The sequence below is a fragment of the Rhinolophus ferrumequinum genome, chromosome 16 (assembly GCF_004115265.2).
Source record: "Rhinolophus ferrumequinum isolate MPI-CBG mRhiFer1 chromosome 16, mRhiFer1_v1.p, whole genome shotgun sequence".
Classification (NCBI taxonomy): Eukaryota; Metazoa; Chordata; class Mammalia; order Chiroptera; family Rhinolophidae; genus Rhinolophus; species Rhinolophus ferrumequinum.
Window position 1 is genome coordinate 9,202,513 of NC_046299.1, and position 21,364 is coordinate 9,223,876.

The 21,364-nt window shown below is 46.4% G+C and overlaps 1 protein-coding gene across 4 annotated transcripts in view; it reads right to left on the reverse strand.

Annotated features, from left to right (window-relative positions):
- PLPP4 (phospholipid phosphatase 4) overlaps window positions 1–21,364 on the reverse strand; it is a 112,219-nt gene that overhangs the window by 57,365 nt on the left and 33,490 nt on the right. For 2 of the 4 annotated variants that reach the window (XM_033130708.1, XM_033130709.1), the window contains exons 2-5: window positions 17,284–17,392; window positions 8,317–8,407; window positions 3,663–3,726; window positions 1,810–1,934 (exon numbers count right to left, since the gene is read on the reverse strand). In XM_033130708.1, coding sequence (XP_032986599.1) covers window positions 1,810–1,934; window positions 3,663–3,726; window positions 8,317–8,407; window positions 17,284–17,392 — 389 coding nt within the window. The remainder of the gene's footprint in view (window positions 1–1,809; window positions 1,935–3,662; window positions 3,727–8,316; window positions 8,408–17,283; window positions 17,393–21,364) is intronic. The other 2 variants (XM_033130710.1, XM_033130711.1) reach the window with 2 other exon arrangements.

Here is a 21,364-nt window from a genome sequence, read left to right on the forward strand (position 1 = left end):
TGTGCTCCCTCTGAGGGTTCTAGGTTCTTCCTGCCTCTTCCAGAGTCTGGGGGCAGGTCCTTCTTGACTTGTGGCTGCATCACTTCAGTCTCTGCCTCCATCTTCATGTGGCTTTCTCCCCCTTGTCTCTGTCTCAAATATTCCTCTGCCTTTCTCTTATAAGGACAGCTGTCATTGGATTTAGGGCCCACTCTAAATCCAGGATGGTGTCATCTTGAGATTCTTAACTGAGTTACATCTGCAGAGACCCTTTTGCCAAATCAGATCACGTTCACAGGTTCTGTGGGCTGGGACTTGGACATATCTTTTGGGGTGTCCCTATTCAATCCACCGTAGCCTCCAAGAAATCAGAGACAATGAGTTATTTATTTAAATGGACTATGAATACTTCATTGTATTTAATCACCAAAAGCCCCAAGATACTCTCATGGTAGAGGCTGGTGGGAGGGTCAGCTGAGTGTCCTCAGATGAGTTACTGGGTCTCTCTGAGCCTCAACATCCCTATGTATAAAATGGGGACAACCAGACTTGGCAGGGCTGTTGTGCAGGTTGACGGCCACTCACTTAAAGTACCTGGCACCCCGATATCTTGTGGACAAACCCTAATATCCCATGGCTCTGAGCAGAATGTCCAGTAACCACTCGGCAGAAAAGGGCATCCAGTTATTCCATGACCCTACCACGATCAGCGTGTGTCTAAGGTACTTAGAAAAAATGAAAAAGACTAAGGTACAGGCTGCCAAAGGTAAGTAACGATCAGTCCCGTGGGGCTCAAGGGCTTTGGACCATGACAGCAGCCTGTCCTCTCCCAAGAGGTCACCTGTGGCCGTGGTTCTCCAGTTATCCCAGAATCACCTAAACATACACTCTGCCAAAGCCTGCGGACCCCCTGGGACATGAGCTCTGTCTTATTTATCTTTGTGTCCCCAGCACCTGGCACCGTGCCTGGTACCTAAGTCATTCAATAAACACTGATGGAATGAAGACATCAGCCAGGACTCTCTGGAAACCTCAGCTCTGGTACGAAACAGTGATGTGGATGACTACTGTTTATTTAAAGCACTATCCTGAGTACTTTACATAGAGTGAGTGGATTAAGTCAACACCTAAACATTTTGGCATGGCGGACGCTCCAGAAATGTCAGTGATCATTATCGCTGAATTTCACCCTCACCCCGAGCAAAACCAGAGGCACTGTCATTCCCATTTTACACAGCAGAAACTGAGGCACAGACAGGTTCAGTCACGGAGCTAAACCCTGGCAGAGCCAGGACTGGTCACACTTCACAGACTGTGCCTTCTACAACGTCACATTGCACCTGACTCATATTACTTAGCCTTTGTCTTAAGGCTGGGCCCAGCTCAAATATCTACAATCAGATTACATATTGGGTGTTATATGCATACGTACATATGTATACATACAGAAGCTATATTTTGGTACACACACACACACAATAGCTTCAGTGAAGGAATAAAGTAGAGTGAACACTGAGCTGAAAAGAAGAAGATCCCAGGGAGCGTGGTAAATTCCTTTGTACGGTCAAGTTTCTGAATTGTACAGGGTAAAGTGTCACGTGTTACACGGCGCCAAGCTCACAGAAGCAACATATACAATGCGTTTTAAACTCCACAGCCTCATTCACACGTTTGTTATTTCCATTTGTAGGTTTGTTTCTAAGCCAACCACTACAGCAAAGAAAAATGAACTGTGCCCAACATTCAACACTGTCCCCACCACCGAAACTCCCAAAGAAAGTGATCAGAAAACATGACCGGGGAATTAGTGTCCCAAGCCAGTGAACTTACAGGAGGAATGGATGCTGGGGAAGCTTTTGCGGCCCTCGGACACCAGGTCGGGGTCACCTGTGCAGTGCATTTCCGAGTTCATCACTCCATCTGGAAAGCAGCGGTAAAAGAAATCGGGGCGAGGTCTACAAAAGACACCATGGACATTTTCAATATAAAATGCTGCCATCACAAACGAATCCCGAGCTGACCCCCGCCGTTCCCTGCTGCCCCAGCTCCCATACTTTAAAGTTAACGACATACAGGAGGCACCTAAGCCCAGCACTGCTGGAGCAAAAGGCAGCTCCTGCCTCCACCTATGGTTCCGCCATTCAGAAGCTGCTTCCAGGATCTAAGACGCCAGGCTGCTCGTGGCCCTTTTTCTTGAACTTGGATGGCCAAGTACCCTTTCTCAGATGCAGGTCTCAGTTAACCTCATTGAGAGGACCCAAAGGCCCTCCCGCATGATGCAGGACACACACAGTCACCCAGTGTCATGGGAGAGAGACGTCTACATGGGAGTGGGGTCGAGCCAACCGTTATCGAGTCCTTACTGGGTACCAGACCTGGTACCAGGTCTATACCAGGACTGTACCAGAGTCCTGCCAATATGATTTTCGTGACAGCCCCAAGGCAGACTCTGGGATTTTCTTCATTATACAGGTACAAAAATGAAGGCTTAGAAATACTACACTTCTGCCCAAGGTCACACACAACCAGTAAGTGGCAAAGACCAGCTCTGAACCACAGCAGTTGGATTCTTGCACCTACACATTTCTCCTGGTGCTTTTCTGCCTCACTCAAGTGAGGATTCTCACACAGGTGTGTGATGGCCGGTCACGGCACATCAATTCAACTAATATTTGCCCCACACCTACCACAGGCAAGGCTTTGCTACCGCTGTGAACACAGAGCCCCTTTTCTGCACATACTGGGTCACAGTTCACACACGCTGACTCAGCTCTGGGATCTAGGCCCTATCATAATCTATCCATATCTATTAATATAGCATATCAATAATCAATTTCAATAATCTATCAGAGCTGCTGGTATACTGTTTCTCCCCTACTTGGCTAGCGTTTCTCTAAGAGTGGTTATTCACCTACTGAACCAAAAACAAAGCAGACAAGGCCTGAGAATCAGCATTTTATCAGGGCCCCATGGCGGCTCCAAGCATGGATTATTGGAGAAACACTGGAGCACCAGGTCAGGGATGCCCGATTTGTATCCATCTTCCTTCTGTCCCCTTGGTGCTTGGCCAGCACCCTGCACCAAATAGGAACCGAGGAAATGCTGACATTCTGAGCGGGGAGCTAACTTGCCTAAGGCCCACAGCGGCTCAGGGCCAAGGTCAGGTCTCGAATTCAGGTCTTTCGACTGTTAGACTCTACAGAGACTAGCTCACTTCCAGAGCAGTTGGGGGAGAAAGCAAGATAAATGGAGAATAGAAATCATTTCCCAGGAGTGTTAGGGAAGTGTGCCGTAAGACAAAACTCAAATGCCAAGCCATACTTCTTATCCCAAGGAGAATGCAGTAACCTGATTTATTTTTTGGAGGCCAGAACTGATGAATGAGTGGGTGTCTGAGGAGACCCAGTGGATGGACTAGAAATGCCAGCAGTGAGCTTGGCACACAAGAAAGCGTAAGGTCAGCGGATCCTTCTTTACTCTTGATCTCCTGCTTGCTGAAATAGTGAGTGTGTAATTCAAAGGAGGAGAAAGATGTGTGCTGAGGACAGAAATCCTAGAAGGACAACAATGTAAGGGAAACCCAGAAGAGCTCCAATCTGTCCCAACCAGTGTCCTGTGGCCAAGGTCCCTACACAGATAACCTGGAGCATCTACGTCATCATTTGTTTCCTTCTGGAACTTACCTTCCCACTATTAACTTAATAGTGTTTGTGCAGACTCCATTCAAAGCAAGAGCCAAGGACACGGCTACAAAACAAAACCAACAGACAGAAAAATAACCAGCTGGCTCTCAAAGCAAAATCATCATCATCATCATCCTATTTAATTCACGACCACAGAAATCTGAACCAATCCTTTAATAAACAGAGGGAAGTTTAGGTGGCTAGAGTAAAATATAATTAGGACAGGACTTCAGAGAGTGACTCATGAAATTTCAAGTCCCTAGGACATGAAATTTATCTCTTCTCCTGGACTGAAATTTTCCATATTGTAGAGAAAGCCGATCTGTCATCTTCTGGACTGATATGAACAGATTTAATACTACAGCATATAGACTTTCTTTTCCTGGTAGCAAGAAACACTACCTTCTTTATTTCCTTTTGGCAACCTTCTCAGACATAATTCTCCTCAGAGCCATGGCAGGAATCCTGCTGTGGTCTGGGACATTCCCTCTTGGCAGTATGTCCTTGCTGACCCATCACCCACCAACAGCTGTCCATCTGTTATCAAGCAGATGACTGTTTTCGAGAAGGAGAAAAGTCCCAACATCTCTTTGAGAATGGTGGTCCAGGGGGTGCTTTTTGCCACCCCAAACAGCAGGACCTTCCAGAATGCATTATTTTAAATATACAGCAGGGAGACTTTCCCCAAGCAGCTCGGAAGAACTTTGATGAAGTACAGGTCATCCAAACAGTGCAGGTGACATAAGTCACAGAGCTGCCCCTGCAAGGACTTCACAGCCCTCACCTGTGTTTACCGAGACTGCAAAAAAGGCAAGTCCATGTGATGGAAAGTCAAATGCTGTGCATATGCAATAAAAACCTACTGATGCCCGTTCCATTGCTTTGTTGAATAATAAAGCATATGAGCTACCATTTCCCTTCAGCAAATACTAACTATTCAATACTAGCTGGGATTTATGGAAGAGAATAGCAGTGGAGGCACATTTTCGAGAAGGAGCTGCCTAGAGCAATTCATGGTCATCAAGGGAGACAAATGTGTTGTTCTACAAGCGGAAAGTACTGTGGAGCAGACAGCACAGTCACCAAGGGCTCAGGCCACAGAGATGGAGACAAAACCCACCTGCTTTGGACAAGTCATGGGAAGCAGAGAGAATGGCAGGGACCAGTTCAAATGCACACCTTCGTCAAAGGGAAATTATTCACCTAAGTGTGAGATGGGGAACACTGCCATATCTTAGTGTGGCAGCAAAGGAGGGATGGGCCGCTGGGGTGGAGAGCAGAGTTTGAGTCAGCAGCATGGGTGCAACTGAAACCGAGAGTGGGGAAGCCGGGGGAATCCTCTGATCACATTCTGCACGCACAGACTCTTCCTTTCTAAAATGCTGGCTCCCCTTCTTTCTCAGTAAGCTCGGAGCACTGCGGAAAGGTCTCCTTGGCAGAGAGGAGGGATAATTCCTTGGACTATCTTCACTGCTGTGTTCTCCCAGAGTTGTGACAATGAACAGGCTGGGAGGTCACCCTGAAACGACGGGGGCCTTTCCTGTTAGGGCTGGTCCAGCGGGCTCACTGCTGTGTTGTGCAGCAGGGCCCGACTCCTCCTCACCAAGGTCCTAACATTGCCTCAGCACAGAAAAGGTCTCCGGGAACAAGCATCACTCGCTGATCTGCCAATGCCCTAGGGGAACCTCGCAGATTGCGCCATTGATCCAGAACCACCTATACCTCCCCAACCTCTGCACCGGCTGGGCTGACTGTAGCACAGAGCAGTTCTTTGAAAAGTTTCCAGTAGCTGAGCTAGAAAATGTGTGGATGTGATGTAACCACCAACAGCTGGCAACTTCACTGTGATCCAAAAGCCTGAAGGAGACAGAAAGGAGTGGGGGTCTGCAGTGACAATAGTTAGGGTGGAAGTCATCTCAGCATTCTGGAAGTAAACTGAACCGATGATTATTTTCATCTCAATGGCACAGCCCCCAGGGCACCAATATGAGGCGTCTCACTGGTACCAGGGAGAAGGCTGGGCTCAGCTCAGATGCACGAAAGGCTGGCCGAGCAGGAAATGAATGACCCTCATCAGGAGGGCTTGCTGATTAACCATAACCCAGTGGGTCTGCTTCATAACGGCTGTGTTTACAGCATCCCGCAGCACTGCAGGCTTCAGAGAAGTCAGAGAGAGAAATCAGACTGTCTGTGTCTCATAAAGAAATTCAAAGCAATGTATCAGGCAAGCTGGCCTACGAGTGGCCTGCACTGAGGACACGACTGCTGAATAAGCATGCCAGGGACTTATTACTTGTTGTCACTTGTTGGGGGACTCAGCGCCTTCCTTCCATACCAGGGTTTCCTGTTATACAGGCCTGGGGTCCCACTGCCTGAATCCCTTAAAATCCGGCACTGGATGAGCCAAGCGTCACTCCTCTCACCCGACAACAGATGCACAAAGGTGGCCCCTGTGGACATGCAGATAAGGGGAGCTTTTGGGGTCCAGGCCTGCGTGAAGAAGGGACCTGAGCACTAAACCACTTTCACTGAGAAAGTCCTGAATTCCAGGTAACATTGGGAAAGCTGCACCTAGTTTCCTGTCCTTGATTTTTAAAGATCGTTCCTCTACTCCCTATTGCCAAGGCTTCCTAAACAACGTGAAGCTCTTCACCATTTCTACAGGGCAGGCTGTCATTGATTTGGGCTAACAGAACATCCAATCATTCCACCTTCCGTGCGACTGTACAGGAGGCAGGGTATGGAGTGCAATTATGAACTGTCACCTAAGGAAGATTTAGCTGAGAATGAAAAGTCATTGAGAAAGTAACTGGGAGCTACTCACTGCCATTAACCGCAGCCCGACTCCAAAAGCCGGCAGCAAACTGTAACCATAACCATGAAGGATGGTGTTTCCCCACAGTCACATATCTTGGGATTCCACACCAGAGAGGCAAGAATAAAGAATGAGGCAAAGGGATTTCCAGATCAACTGAGAGGGCCCCCAACAGGACTTTGGGGACCACAGTGGTATCTGTTCAAACACTGCCCCAGCTGCTCGAGCCACGGGTGGCAGGGCCACCTATGCCCTTCTTGGACAAACTGACCTTTCCACCACTTCAGCCAAGCAGACCAAAACCATGTGATCACCAAACACTCAAACCACACATGAGCTGCCTGGGGTACACATCTGGCCTGAGGGCGGGCATCTCAGAGACTCACAACTTTTGTGGCCAGGCTTGAGAAATGAGTTGAGCGAGAGTCTCTGCCTGGGAAGTCTCCACCACCTGATGGAGGTGGCATTGGAGCTGAACGGTCATGCAGGTGTGGGCAGGACCACCCATCCCTGCCAGGCCAAGCCTCATACAAACCAAAAGCACGGGCCGCAGAAATGACGTCCAGACAGGAGAAGGAGGCATGAGAGTGTGAGGAGATGAGTGAGGTCACATTACAGACAGGAGCCGTCCTGAGCCGAGAAGGGTCTCTCCACCCCAATGGCCCAACTCCGTAATGCCAGTGTCCAAGAGGTTCCTGTCCTTTCCCCCCTATTCTTGGGTGTCTGTGGGATTGATTGCTTGTATAGCCCTGTACCTAACCCCCTAATTTATCTGAGCTCATTTGAGAAGGATTCTGTTCTTTTCAACTAGACAAAGCCCACCCAACGCCAGCTTACGTAAGAAAGGTTCCCTGTACTGCTTCACACCGAAAGTCCCTTAATTGCTCTGTGCACCCTAGATTTCGCCCTCACCCTCACTCCTTTACCAAGAAAAGGAGGGCCACATTTTGCTACGTTTTCTTTCTCTCAAAGCCTAACCATTTACAAATACACCCTTTAGTGGGGGAATCTCACATTTCCAGATTTACTAACTGAATGTAGGTCCATATAACACACCACCACCACCATTTGTGTGAGGGTTTAGGTACTTTAATGTGCAATATCAAAAAATAAACATAACTCAGTTTTCCTAAAAATAAAAAAGCTGGAAACCTGGCTATGAGGAAGTTTATTTTGGTTGCTAAACAAGCTAAGCAGCTTTGCAGTTCAGAAAAAAAAAAAAAACGAATTTAGTCCTAACAATGTCAAACGTGTCACATGCAGATATGGCTTAGCTTGGGGACAATTTCTAACAATGGTGTTATAACTGATGGCAGAGATTGTAGCATTCTTTATACAATAACAATTGCTTAACTGCCAAAATGTCCGTAAACTGAAGATGAGTTATGGAGCTTGTTGTGTCCAATTTCTCTTTTATTTTACATTTGCTTTTGCCCGTAGTTGCCTCTAGCCAATGGCGATTGGTTAAGGAGTCTGTGGTCGATTTCTCAATTGCCTGTACTGTGGGTCTATTGCCCACAAATGTGAGATTGGACCGTCAATGGTGACAAAGTTTCCGATTCCTTTTCCCTTACAGCCTGAGCAGCACAGATCTCTGATGATACAGACAATTCACATTCAGCACAAAGGACAGCGACAATGGGGGCCCACAGAATATATGTTACTTCTCATCTGTGCATTGGTGCGTTTTAGGACTTAAAGTTTATCTCGTCTTAGTTCTCCCGAGCTTTGTGTGACCCAAAGAAAAATCAGTTGTGTGCAGCTGAGAGTTTTTTTTTCATCTAGCGATCTAATTCAATTCAGCCCCATCCCTTAATACAGGAACTAAGGATACTCTACCTAAGAAGGCTTCCTTAATTTCAGTCTTGTCTGTTCGCCGGATAATTTTCACCACACAAATAACGGCCAGGGGCGTGAGGAAAGAAATTGCCTGGAAGAAATAACAAATAATCCCTTATGAGGACAGCAGCTTGCCATCAGAGGGTTGATTGATAATTAGTTCCAGTTAGCTTCATTTAGACTCACGAGCTGAATGATCTTCCTGAACTCCTGACCTCGAACAAAGAAGGAGGATTTATATCTATACTTAGAGACTCTGCAGACTTCAAAAATTGGAGGTCTGGTTGTGGGTTATAATTGATTTGTAATGGCTGGGAGCCATGTTTAAAATGGTGGCTTTTTAAACAGAAAAGAAGCGTCTATAATTATGATGACTCATCTTTGCCAGGAAGCCCCTTCACGTCCCTCCCTGCAGAAGCGTGGATGAACCGTTGGCCTCCCATTCCCCAGCTCTATGGCAACACGGGAGTAAGTGGGGTTTGCTCAGTGTCAATCAGTTCCTTCCTTCTTGGTGCTCTTTTGTTGAATATTCATTTCCTTGGCAAAGCAGAGGTCAGTCCTTTTGCACGAAGTCTCTTTTCTTCCTTTCCTCCATACCCTTTCCTCCCCTGACCCAAAGCACACAGAAGTGCATTATGTGTCCAGTGAACTGAGAAACTAGGATTCAGATGCAAGCAGCACTCACTACAGAACCCGCGACGAGGCAGGCACTATGCTCAGGTGTCTGTCAGGTACTAGAGCCTCTTAAATCATCACAGTGGCTCTGGGACTCTCTTTGTCAGGCTTGGGGACTCAACAATGTGCCCGAGGAGACATAGCTGGTGGGCAGCAGGGCCAGTCTTTGGAGACCAGGTTTCCTACCTCCCACATCTGGTCTTTATCCAGCATTCTATAATTAGCAGGTTGTCTGCAACAGTCCAATGACCAAGTAAAAGATATTTACATTACTTCCTTATAGGTATGACGTGTCAAGATACCAATATCAGAAGGGATTAGCTCACAAATCCACACCTGGCCTCACAGTCAGTGGTAGGAGGGGTGGAGTTGTTATTCACTACTGATCAATACTGTTCCCACTTTTGGAAATCTCCACCGGGCCTCTAAGGCGAGGTCACTTTTTGGAGAGGGGCCTCCTAATAGGACTGAGGCGCAGCTAGGAGATCCTTTTCTAAGAACATAATTCATCCAAATGAACATGGTCCTTCAAAATAATTGATGAGGTGCTACGTACTTACTACAACCAGACCACCAGAGCTCAAAACATCTCGGGGACCCCTCTTTGGGAACTGTCTTCACAGACAGTTCCTGAGACACGAGAACCCCTCTCCTCACGGGTGGGCTTCCATCTGACCACAAATGGTAGTAACGAGCTTGGTGAGCCTCCTCGTCAGCTGTGGCCCTTGTCCCAGGAGGGGATTCGGGAGAGTACGGCACTGCGCGAGGGGCAGCTGCGTGACAGGAGACACAGAACTGAAGCAGACAAGCGGAGGATGTGCTCAGGGGTGACTCACGCACCTGTGATTTAAGGGTTCCAATGAGTCTGTGACAGTGTCCCCACGTGCCTGGGTGGCTCTCGCTCCTGAATAACTGCAGGGCTGTGACAACGCTGATTCCCTCAATATGCATAAGGACAGGGCTGGACAATCTACATTTTGTAACAAGCACCTCGAGCGATACCGATGCTGGTGCCGGCTAAGAAGCCCCGAGTCACACATTCAGAGTTTAAAGAGTGATGACCGAAGCCCCTGCTTACTCAAGTCCAGGCGTACGGTCAGCGTCGCAGAAGTCCCTAGCTCCTTGTTTCCTGTCACTCTAGATGCCGTAGACCAGGCTACTGCTCCCTCACAGCAGAAAGCAACGCACTGATCGAGAACAGCACTGCGACGACCCCACCCTCAGTCAAGCCATAAATATGAGAACACAGAACTGAAGAAAACCTTACGAGACAATCCCAGATGACATACTCTATCCTGAATGTCATTGAGAGAAATAAAACCCCAGAAAAAACAAGAACTGGGAAGACTTTTCCAAAGAGGTTCCAGAGGCTGTGGGGAGTATGTCAACCAGACAGGAGATGGGGACACCACCCAGGAGACCCACTGTTCAAAGTCCCAGGCTGGGAGCCCAATGGCGCCAGGCTCGTGGCTTGATGGCTAAGGGGGTCTCTCTTAGGACTGCTCCCTGGTTCAGCTCTCCACTGAGTCCCTACCCCCACTCACCCAACCAGACTGCACTTAATTTAACTGCCTCTTGGGCCGACTAAGCACCCAGGAAGGCCCAGTCTCCCCACCTCATGAGCTTCACAGACGAGGGAAAGCAGCCACCAGATGAAGAGTCACAGCACCCACCCGAGTGGCTGCAACAGAAATGTCTGCATGTGACTGTGTGACAGTCTTTCTCTCCTCCTCTCATCCCAATGGCACTTGGGCTCGGGTCTCATTTGTTCTTCCTGGAAACACAATTGCCGTATCCTAACGGCAGCACTGTCCTCCAATCAGGACAGAGAGAGACATATTCCCATTTATCACCTGCCGCCTTTGTTACAAATATTTTTCAACTTAAAGTTGGAATTAAGAGATGAACCGCAGGAAACAGCACATTAGGAAAACAACTTCCTCCTGGGGCAAAAGCACCTGGACACTCAGTAAATGTGAAATGAAGAGAGAATTAGCACCCACTTGCACTCAGCAATCAGACTGAGTCAAACCCACTTCCACAGTTCTAACCAAATCCTTGAGAAGCCACTGTGCTGCTGCCTGAGCCGTGGAGGAGATGAAGACGGACTCGGAGACGTGAGGTCGGCGGGGGTTACTTCTATCTCCAAACAGGGATGGAGATGAAGGACCAAAATGGGCAGGAAAATTTCCCCTGGTATTGTTTTCAGTTAGGTTAACGTTTCTATGTCTTAAGAAAAGTTTGAAAATCCTATGTATCAGCCCCGTGTAGAAAGACAGTGAAAGGCTAGTGATTATTAAATGAGACCTGAGAGAGACCAGAACAAGGAATTCCAGCCAATCACTGCTGGGGATGCAGGGAATATACTGAACTCTCTCTATCCTGAGTTTTTCCCACTAGCTATGAGTACCGGGCTGCTAAATGTATACACGTTAGATAACAAAGGCAAACAGGTTCTCAGAACTTACTGAGGACCAGGGTCTGTTCTAGCACTTCATATAAATTAACTCCTTCAATCCTCACAGCCCTATGAAGTAGGCTCCTGACTTAATGGACAGAAAACAAAGGCACAGAGAGGTTAAGCAACCTGCTTAAAGTCACACAGCTAATAAGTACTAAACTGGAGATTTGCACCTAGACTAAATCAAGGTCGGCACTTTTGACCACAGTGTTACACCAGTTCTCACTGTAGAAAGTTAAAAGCATTAATAAAACCTGGTAAATGCCTTTTCTCTGGAGTGGACAGGAAGTAAAGAGGTTCATTTCTAGGAACATGCGTAAGTCATAGAAATGTAAGTAACAGAGTCATGGATTAAGCCCCTACTATGTGTTAGGAGCTTTCGCCACGTTTGTCTAATCCTCTCACTACTCTAAACATTATTGAATGGAAACATTTTCCATCTTGTACAGATAAGAAGACTATAACTCAGAGTGATATCTGAATGCACAAGGGCATGCAGCTGGTGGGACTAGGATGGCCCAACCGGGGCTGCCAGGCTGCCAGGGTTAGAGTACTGAATCGCAGTGATCGCCTTGGCCCCACAGTCCCATCTTACAGATGGGGAAAATGAGGCTAAGATAGATCTAGTATTAAAGAACATTTTGTAAACTCCTAATTAATTATACTACATGGCAGCCACACATAAATCATTAAACAGGATCTGGAACATGTGGTTTTGCATGAGGCTATTCCACAGGCTGGGAACAGAACTCTCTAAGGGCAAATGTGTGGAACAGACTCTGGTTCAACAGAGTTTGGTTCAAGCCCCAGCTCGGACATTTATCAACTCTGTGACCTTGAGCTAGTCACTTAACCTGTTCACCTTTGGATCTCGGTTTCCTCATCTATACAGTGAGTATAATAATAATATCTACAGTAAAGTATTGCTGCTAACATTTACATTCACTACCAGTTACTGAATGCCTCTTACGTGCCACACACTAAGAGAAGTGTTGTAAGTCTTGGGTAGATATTTTCCTAAAGCCACAGAAAGAAACTGGGGAACACCCATCATTTCTTCAATTCCATACTCAAGTCTTGCCTTTTCTTTAAGGGCTTTCCTGTGGTCTGATGCTCTCAACATCCATGGAGGGAGGAGCAAGTGTTGTTCAAGGCCCCTTTTTACAGATAAGGAAATGGAGGCACTGAGGCAGTAGGTGATTCTCCCGATGCACAGAGCTAGTAAGTGGCAAAGCTGGGAGTTGACCAAGACAGTCCGCCCTGTAGCCCACGCCAACCGCCCCGCACCGCGTCCAGCAGAGAGTGAGCACCCAGTCAATGTTGACTGTTGGCGATAGTGTCATTATTTCCCAGGGAAACTGCTAACACACGACCCAAACCAGTAAAGGGAGACCAGGACCCCGTGACCCGGCACATGGGAAGGAAGCGTTTTAAGCTCCAGCCCACTGTGCCCTTAGGTCTGCGCAGGGGGGCACCTTTGAGTGCAGACAGGAGACCGGGGACAGGAAGAGCCTAATCCATCCACACACTTTGCCCGTGCCCTACATAACTGACATCCCCAACAAGGGCCCTGCCTTGTGCATCCACCAATGAAACCAACACAGGAAGTGCCACCAGTGCCCGATCGTCACTACATCCCGAAAGTGGGTCACCCCCACGCGCTGATGCATAGCTCTGCACTGCCAGGAGGCCTCTGAGAATCGACAACGTTTGGAGCAGCATGAGTGAAGGGGGCAGGGCATGGATGTGCCAAACACTTTCAACAACCTGAGGGGTCAGAGCAGAGCACCCTGATATTAGGACGTTAGGCAGAGAAGAGCTTGTCGCTGGAGTCCATTCACATCAGACAAAACAAGGGGTCCAAAGTGACTTAATTTCCAGAACTTGACAGAAAGGTGTGCTGCGAAGTGCTTGGAAAGACAGCCCAGGACAGGAAGACGCCTGGAAAAGGCCCTGCTGTGGGTAAACAATTACAGCCCTTCACAGAGAAAAGAGCTGTCTACAACTTTCAAAAGAGTCTAAAAATTAAACTGTCTATCACAAGCCAGCTTTGTCTCCCTTCCTTCCCTCCTCCCCACAAATTGACTTTATTTCTGTCTTCCTTAGAAGGGCCCTATTCCAGAATAGGAAACGCTTTTTATCAAATCAACACAACATCAGTAATATTCTACAAAAATAAATCTGGACATGTCCTGGCCGGTGCAACAAGAGACACGGACAAAGGATGGGTCTTGGGTAGATTCTTTTAAAGCCCAGGGAAGAAATGGGGGACACCTATCATTCCTCACCGCCATACTTCATTTGACTTCTTTTGCTACAGCTTTCCTGTGATGCTGAGCCATCCGACTCATGTTCACGTCTGTGACCCCCACTCAACTCAAAGCCATGTTGTCCCGCCTTGTACCTCTACTACCCTGCACTGTGCTTCGCTCAAGGAGGGTGCTTCATAGCTGTCTGTTAAATTAGTTAATAATCAATTAACATGAAGCTCTCCACAGTGTCCCTGCCTCCCTCTGTCCCCTTCCCAGGGCCCACATGGCTCTCTCTCTCCCATATCTGCCTGCACCTTTACACACCTGCTCTTCTGTACGTGACACGCTACTCACCCCCTCTCCACGTTATCCCAGCCTCCAGGGAGGCCTCAGAGCTGAATGGCTCTGGGAGGGTCTGCACTCTGGCAGCCGGCGTTCAGATCCTCGGCCAGCCACTGCCAACTGTATAACCTTGGACAAGTTGTAAATCTCACAACAGTTTCATTTTCTCCACTGAAATTATAGGATAACGCAAGTGCTGACCTCAAGGGATTCTGAGTAGGATTACCTGAGATGCTGGTTTCAAAGTGATGAGCACAGTTCCCGCACTCGAGAGATGATGATGGTGGTTGTCATGACGACGACGATGATGATGATGACGACGATGAAGCTCCCTAAAAGTTCACCTTAGCCTCTCCTCTGGCCCGCTCCACATTCGATTTTGCTTTAAAGTACCATTTACCCCAGCATCCTGCAGGGTCCCTGAGAGCGTACCCCAAGTCTGATTTGACTTCCCATCACCTGTGGCTCTTATGGCTTTCCTTATCCACAGCAGGCTCCTGGAAGTGTTCTCTGAACATACAAAGACGTGAGTACTGCAGGCAACAAAGAGTGCACTGGAAAGCAACACCCAATACCGACTGAGTCCCCTACACCAAGAAGCAGGATTTCAAAGAGGCTCTGAAAAGCCCCTCATTCTCAGGAAGGAACCATGACCTCTTCTAAATAATGGAGAAGCCTTCCATAAAGGTAGCTGAGGATTTGGGAACATCCAGGATATGTTAAGTCAGACTCATCACACGTGAAAAGAATTCTCGCCTTTCTCTCTGGTCAATAGGAAGCTGGAGTCAGCAAGGGAAACAAGCTCTCAGAATCAAAAGGTCCAGCGACACCCAGTTTGCTTGTTCACAGATATCTTCACTACGGCTGACAGTGGCCAAGACAGAAAATGAGACTTCGGGGCTTCCTGGTGATGTTACGTATCACCATTTACTCTGCACTTAACTTAATCCCCTAAGCATGAGCTGATAGTATTTGACCAAGTGGCTTCTCTAACTCTAACTCTCTCTCTCTCTCTCTCTCTCTCTCTCTCTCTCTCTCTCTCTCTCTCTCTCTCTCTCTCTCTCTCCCCTCCAGAAATACTAACTTCCCAATAACAAAACATCAGGGTTAATAGCAGCTGCCTTTAAAAAAACATTGTGGGTTAGGAAGTTAGCCTTCAGATGAAAACATTCCAACCAAAAGTACAAGAGACCCCAGGATTGTTTCATCATTCATTATTGATTCAAATAATGAAAACTGAGCTTTCTAAGGAAACCACACTATTTTTTAAAACCTGTGAAAATATGTGTTCTATTACATTCTTTTGTAAATACCTGAAGGCCTTACAGGATGAAAAGCAGACAAATGATACCTTACATTAAACTCTCAACAAACCCCAGGAAAACAAATCTAATTTATGTGGTCACAAAGTATTCTTCATCTTCATGTTACAGGTATTATAAATGGATCTACTGCTTTCCTTGGGTTATTACAGAACCCCACTGAACCTTGTAACCAAATGAATGAAATTCATCAACTACTATTAAGGAAACAAAAGGCTGAACTTATTTCATCAGGGGATTCGTGGGTATGAATCAGTATTTGAGGCTGAATACCCTTCTATTCTCTCAGAACCACAGCACTGAATAACTCCTTTACTGCCGCCTCCCCAGCACGGCCAACATGCAAATGCGCTCTTGCGTGTCTACACCCAGAATATTTGCAGCATTTGTAGCTAGACTTCAAAACAATCCATTGTTCACATACGTCTAAGACATAGCCACAAATTTCTCACATTAGCCTATATGAGCAGTCATCTCCAAAGGGCGTTTTACAGCCCATGAAATGTGAAATCTCTGAAGAATGGGGATAAGTGTAAAGGGAAGCACCGCCACCCTCCACCCCATTAAAGCTGTGGAGTAAACTAGGTGGACACACACTGGTTCCTTTATTTCTAGGATTTATAGAAGATTTGAGTTAAAGCCGAAAAGGAAAAAGTCTCATTTTAGTACTCAAGTGTTAGGTAATGAATGGTCTCCTCATAACCACCATAATTTTTCAGCTCCCCTGAGATTTATAAAAGTCCAGTTTATTTTCCAGCAGAAAAGCAATTATTATAAAGCAATTAAAACAATATTTTAATGCTAGTGTTCCGGGCGTTTGAGGGGAGTTTGCAGACACAAACATCTTTCCAATCATCACTAATTAACAAGAAGTCCTGCATAAAATCAGACGGATTTCTTGCAAAAATGCAAAAATATTTCTCGTGTGCTCGATGAAAGCTCTGGAAGAGTCATTTCAGGTCCCAGAGGCATGAGACACAATGGCTCATCAACAGGAATAACCTTCCAGCTCCGAGGCTGCCCATCCAAAAGTCACATTACGGCTCCGTAACAAGGGGGAGCTTAAATATTTCCACTGCTACAGAAAGGCCTGATGGCAATTCCCCAGGACTCATTAGCATCAGCCAGGAGCACAGGGCAGCCTCGTGGCTGAGACCTGGGCTCAGAGCTGGCTGCTTGGACGCGATTCCTGGCTCTGCTCCTCACTAGCTGTGTCACTTCGGGCAAGTTACCTTCTCTCTCTGGAATACAGTTCTGTGTCTGCAAAAGGTGGATGGTAATAACACCTTCCTCACCGGGACGTTGGGTGCGACTCAAGGAGACAATCTTTCTGAAGCAATTAACAAAGTGAGGTTTTAGAGGTTGCATTTGTCATGGGACGGGATGAAGGAAGTAAAAATAATCCCAGTGTATCGACCAGCTGTGTGGATGCTTACCCATTCACGCTAGAAGCCGAGACACATGGGACACTCAACCAGAGGTTGAGTCACACTGGTTGTCTCATCATCGGTGGTCAACCACTGCCCAGCTCAAACCAGAAAAGTGGTTAACAGAGACATCTGTGGTGCCTGAGTTTGGCAAAATGGAGGCTTATCTTACAAAGAAGACGGAACAGGAAAATCTGTTCACCAGTTTCTAGTCTTATTTTACACTGTAAATATTTGAAAACAGCTCAGCACAGCTCAGGTAGGTAGGTCCCTTCTCTTTCCAAAGTGTCGGGCAATTACTACTTCTCACATGACCAAGCAGTGCCCATCCTGATTTGAAACTGACTTTTAATTTGATGGACTGCTCACCTTCTCTTTCTTTCAGGCTGCCCACCATCTTCAGAAAGGGTTAGAAAAGCAGAAATGAAAACTCATTCGGTTCATACTTGGGAGAGTGGTCAAATCAGCCATGAAACCATGGTACTTACAAACATGAGACGGGTAGGTATGTTGTCTGATTGCACCAAAGGATTTTTATAGAGCCAGATCTCTTCTGGCTGGATGACTCTCTGGAATGGATCCAAAAACTCTGTGAAACTGAAACAAAACAAAGAAAGATGCATGAGAGCTGAGCACTCAGCGGTTGCCCTTACTTCATGAGACAACGCCTCCTGCACACCCTCAAGTGGAGAATCCAGCCCGCTAGGCAAGAGGAGCGGGGACAGCAGGCTGCCCCCGCTGGTGGTGCTCAGCCAGGTCCGACTGAGTAACATCGAAAGAATTACTGAGACTTTGTAGAATCTTCTGTCACCACCTGCCAGCAAGGACCAATCCTGAGCATATGAGAATAACTGTGAGGGCAACATACAAAGATCGTAAGAATTTGGGGTCCAGCGGGAACTGGAAGCTGAAGTGCAAAACGGTGGTTCAGACCAGAGCAAAGCAAGCCTACAGCACAGTCTCTGGGAACAAAATGGACTTGAGTTGGAGCAACGGTGAGGGAGCAGCTGGCACCACCGGTGAGGGAGCAGCTGGCACCACCAGGGGAAGAACTGGTGGGGTCCTTCCCTCCATGTTACCCTGAGGGTGCCCTGCCACCCTCACCACCAGTAGGGGGCAGAGTGAGAAGGAAAAGCCTCCAAGAGAAGACAGGGTTAAGACAAGAGGAAAACGCAGAGGAAAGAAGGCAGCAAAAAGGGGAATGAGGAACATTCTAGGTCAACTATTTGACACCATTCACAAACATTAACTCAACATGGATTAAAGACTTGAACGTTAAGATCTGAAATCCTAAAATACACAGAAGAAAAAACATAGGTGCGAAGCTTCTGGACATCAGTGTTATGGATTTGACTCCAATGGCAAGGGAAACAAAACACAAATAAATAAAGACATCAAGCAAAAATGCTTCTGCACAACAAAGGAAACCATCAACAAAGCAAAAGGGCAACCAATCGAATGAGCAAAGATATTTGCAAGTATTTCAATAATGGGTTAATATCCAAAATATATAAAGAACTCATGCAGCTTAATAACAACAACAACAAAAACAATCAGATTAAAACATAGGCAGAGGATCTAAATAGACATTCTTCCAAGGAAGAAATACAGATGGCCAACAGGCTCATGAAAAGATGTTCCCTATCACTAATTATTGGGGAAATGCAAATCAAAACCACAATGCGGTATCACCTCAAACCCATTAGAACGGCTGTCATCAAAAAAACCAGAAATAACAAGCGTTGGTGAGGATGTGGAGATCCTTGTACACTGCTGGTGGGACTATACATTGGTGTTGCCACCGTGGAAAACAGGATGAAGATTCCTCAAAAAATTAAGAACAGAACTACCAGGCAATCCAGCAATTCCCCTTCTGGTTATTTATCCAAAGAATATGAAAACACTAATTGGAAAAGATACATGCACCCCTATGTTCACTGCAGTATTATTTACAATAGCCAAGACATGGAAACAACCTAAGTGTCCATCAATGGACGCCTGTATAAAGAAGATGTGATATATCTATATAATGGACTACTACTCAGCTATAAAAAAAAGATGAAATCTTGCCATTTGTGACAACATGGATGGACCTTAAGGGTATTATGCTAAGTGAAACAAGTCTGATGGAAAAGGACAAAAGCCATATGATTTCACTCTTATATGGAATATAAAACAAAAAACAAACAAAACAAAACAAAAACAGAGTCACAGTTACAGACAACAGATCAGTGGTTACCAGAGGAAAAGGGTGTGGGGGGAGGCCGAATGGGTGCTGGGGGTGAATGTATGGTGACGGATGCAAACCAGACTTTTGGTGGTGAGTATGTTATAAGGTATACAGATATTGAATTATAATGTTGTATACCTGCAATTTACATAATGTTATTAACCAATGTTGCCTCCATTTATAAAAAATGAATAAAGATATCTAACAGGCCATAAGGTATCATTTATTAATTGTTTCAAAGAAAAAAGCTATTTAATGAGACTGCATAGGTGTGAAAGCAGTGTTTTCTTCAATGTTATCAACTACATCTGATTCAGTAGCTAGTACCAGTGTAGCTTCAAAATAACTGATTTCTTTCTCCATCACCAGCATTGCTGAGTGTTACCTATTGTCAACATTATTGTACTTACCAGGGACTCAAAACTAAAAACAAAATGTCTACACTGTACTGGCCAAATGTTTTGCTGTGAAAAGCATGGAGTTACTACTGAAGTAAACCTATAATTTTCTTTCATGAACATTGTAACGGTCCAAAGTCAGTTACCCTGTGGTTGGATTTTGATCCAAGACACACTTCTTCCATTTCTTTACTGTTTGAATTTCACCGTGACCTTAATCTAACAGCATCTTAATATCCTCCTGGCAAAGCGAGGACAATGTTACTTGTTTTCTCCTTAGTCTGCTGACGAAATGGTTTGAAGCACTTGGAAAATACACACTTATGAAAATTCAAAGATGTTATTCTGACTTTATGCTGAACAATTCTCTCTTTAATTCAAACACAGTTCACACATGGTACATGGTACAGATGCTTAAATCCTCCTTAGACCAGGTGCTTCTCTCTGTCTGTCTGTCTGTCTGTCTGTCTCTCTCTCTCTCTCATACACACACACACACACACACACACACACACACACACACACACACACCAAGCCCAAACTTAACTGAGTGGAAGGCAAGCAAAAGCAAGCAATTTTCTAAGAAACAGAGAAAATAATCCACTGAAGTTACCTGACACAGAAAAGCAGCAAAGGAAAATCGGATATTAACACAGAAGGACACACAGGCAGAAAGCGCAAGTAGAAGTGAAGCCAACGTAAAACATAACAGATAAAAACATCTCAGTATTTTCCCTTTTCCCTCCTGCTGGACCTCGGCTGCCCACTCCTTCATATGAAATCACAAAAACACGGCCTGCCTCTCCTCCTTTGGTCACCTGAATCTTCACCTGGCAGCAGTGGACGCAATTTCAGAGGCACACTCTGCACGTGGGGGCCCTTCAGGCCTTGGGCCAGCCTGGCGTCAAATAAAAACATCATCTGGCCCCTCAGAGGATCGTCAGACTAGGGCTGGCGGGGGTGGTGGCATCTACAGTGGTGACAGATACATCTCTCTCTCGCCCCCTCCCCAGGATACACATCTGCTTATACAGAAAAGAACACACTAGGGACAGACAATGGACGGTCATCGTAACTACTGCTTATTCATGCAGCACTAACTCGGTGCCTGCAATGAGCCAGGTACTATCCTATGAACTCTGGTGACTAAAACACAACACGGCCCCCATTCTCGTGAAGGTTACAGCCACAGGACCCCAAATCCCACCTGACAGGGAAATGAGATGTCAAGGTCTTTAGCTACAGGTGTGGGAACGCCGTCCACACAGAAGTTCGCCACCCCACTCTGCTTTGAGGAGACGTCGGGTTTGGGTGCCTCAGCAGTTGGACCCAGATGGCCTCCAACTAGAGCCACCTGTGAGCATGCTGGCTCGCTACGCCTGTTCCAGGGTGTGTACCTATTGCCGTCCACATGCAGATGTGGCAACAGATTCAGCCCAAAGTGAGGGACTCAGAACAACAGTGCCATCTTGACATCACACAACAGGAACAGTAAGTCCCTGAACAAGGGACAGTGATGCCACTGTGCCCTGCGCCTCTTCTGACTTAAAGGCAAGTTCTCAGAGCCCCAGAATCTCTCCCACAATCTTGTAAAAGATTCATTAGATTTGTCAATGACTTTTAATTCACGTACCTTGATAACACGCCTTCTTTAAGAAAGGTTAACACTTCGGTCACCTACTAGATACAGATGTCTACCTCCTTTTCCCCGAACCATAAATAACATAAGACTATACTAAAATATGAATTCAATTAGACCATTAGATTTGGTTCAAATCTCTGCTTTGGCATTTGGCCAGCTGGGTGGCTTGAAAAAAGTCACCTACCCTCCCTGAGGCTTCATATCTTCCCCCACCCCTCAGAATGGCCATAGCTTCCAGGGCAGTAACGGTACAGCTATCATCTGCGGTGAGAAATGTTGGGCTGTGGCACAGAGCCTGG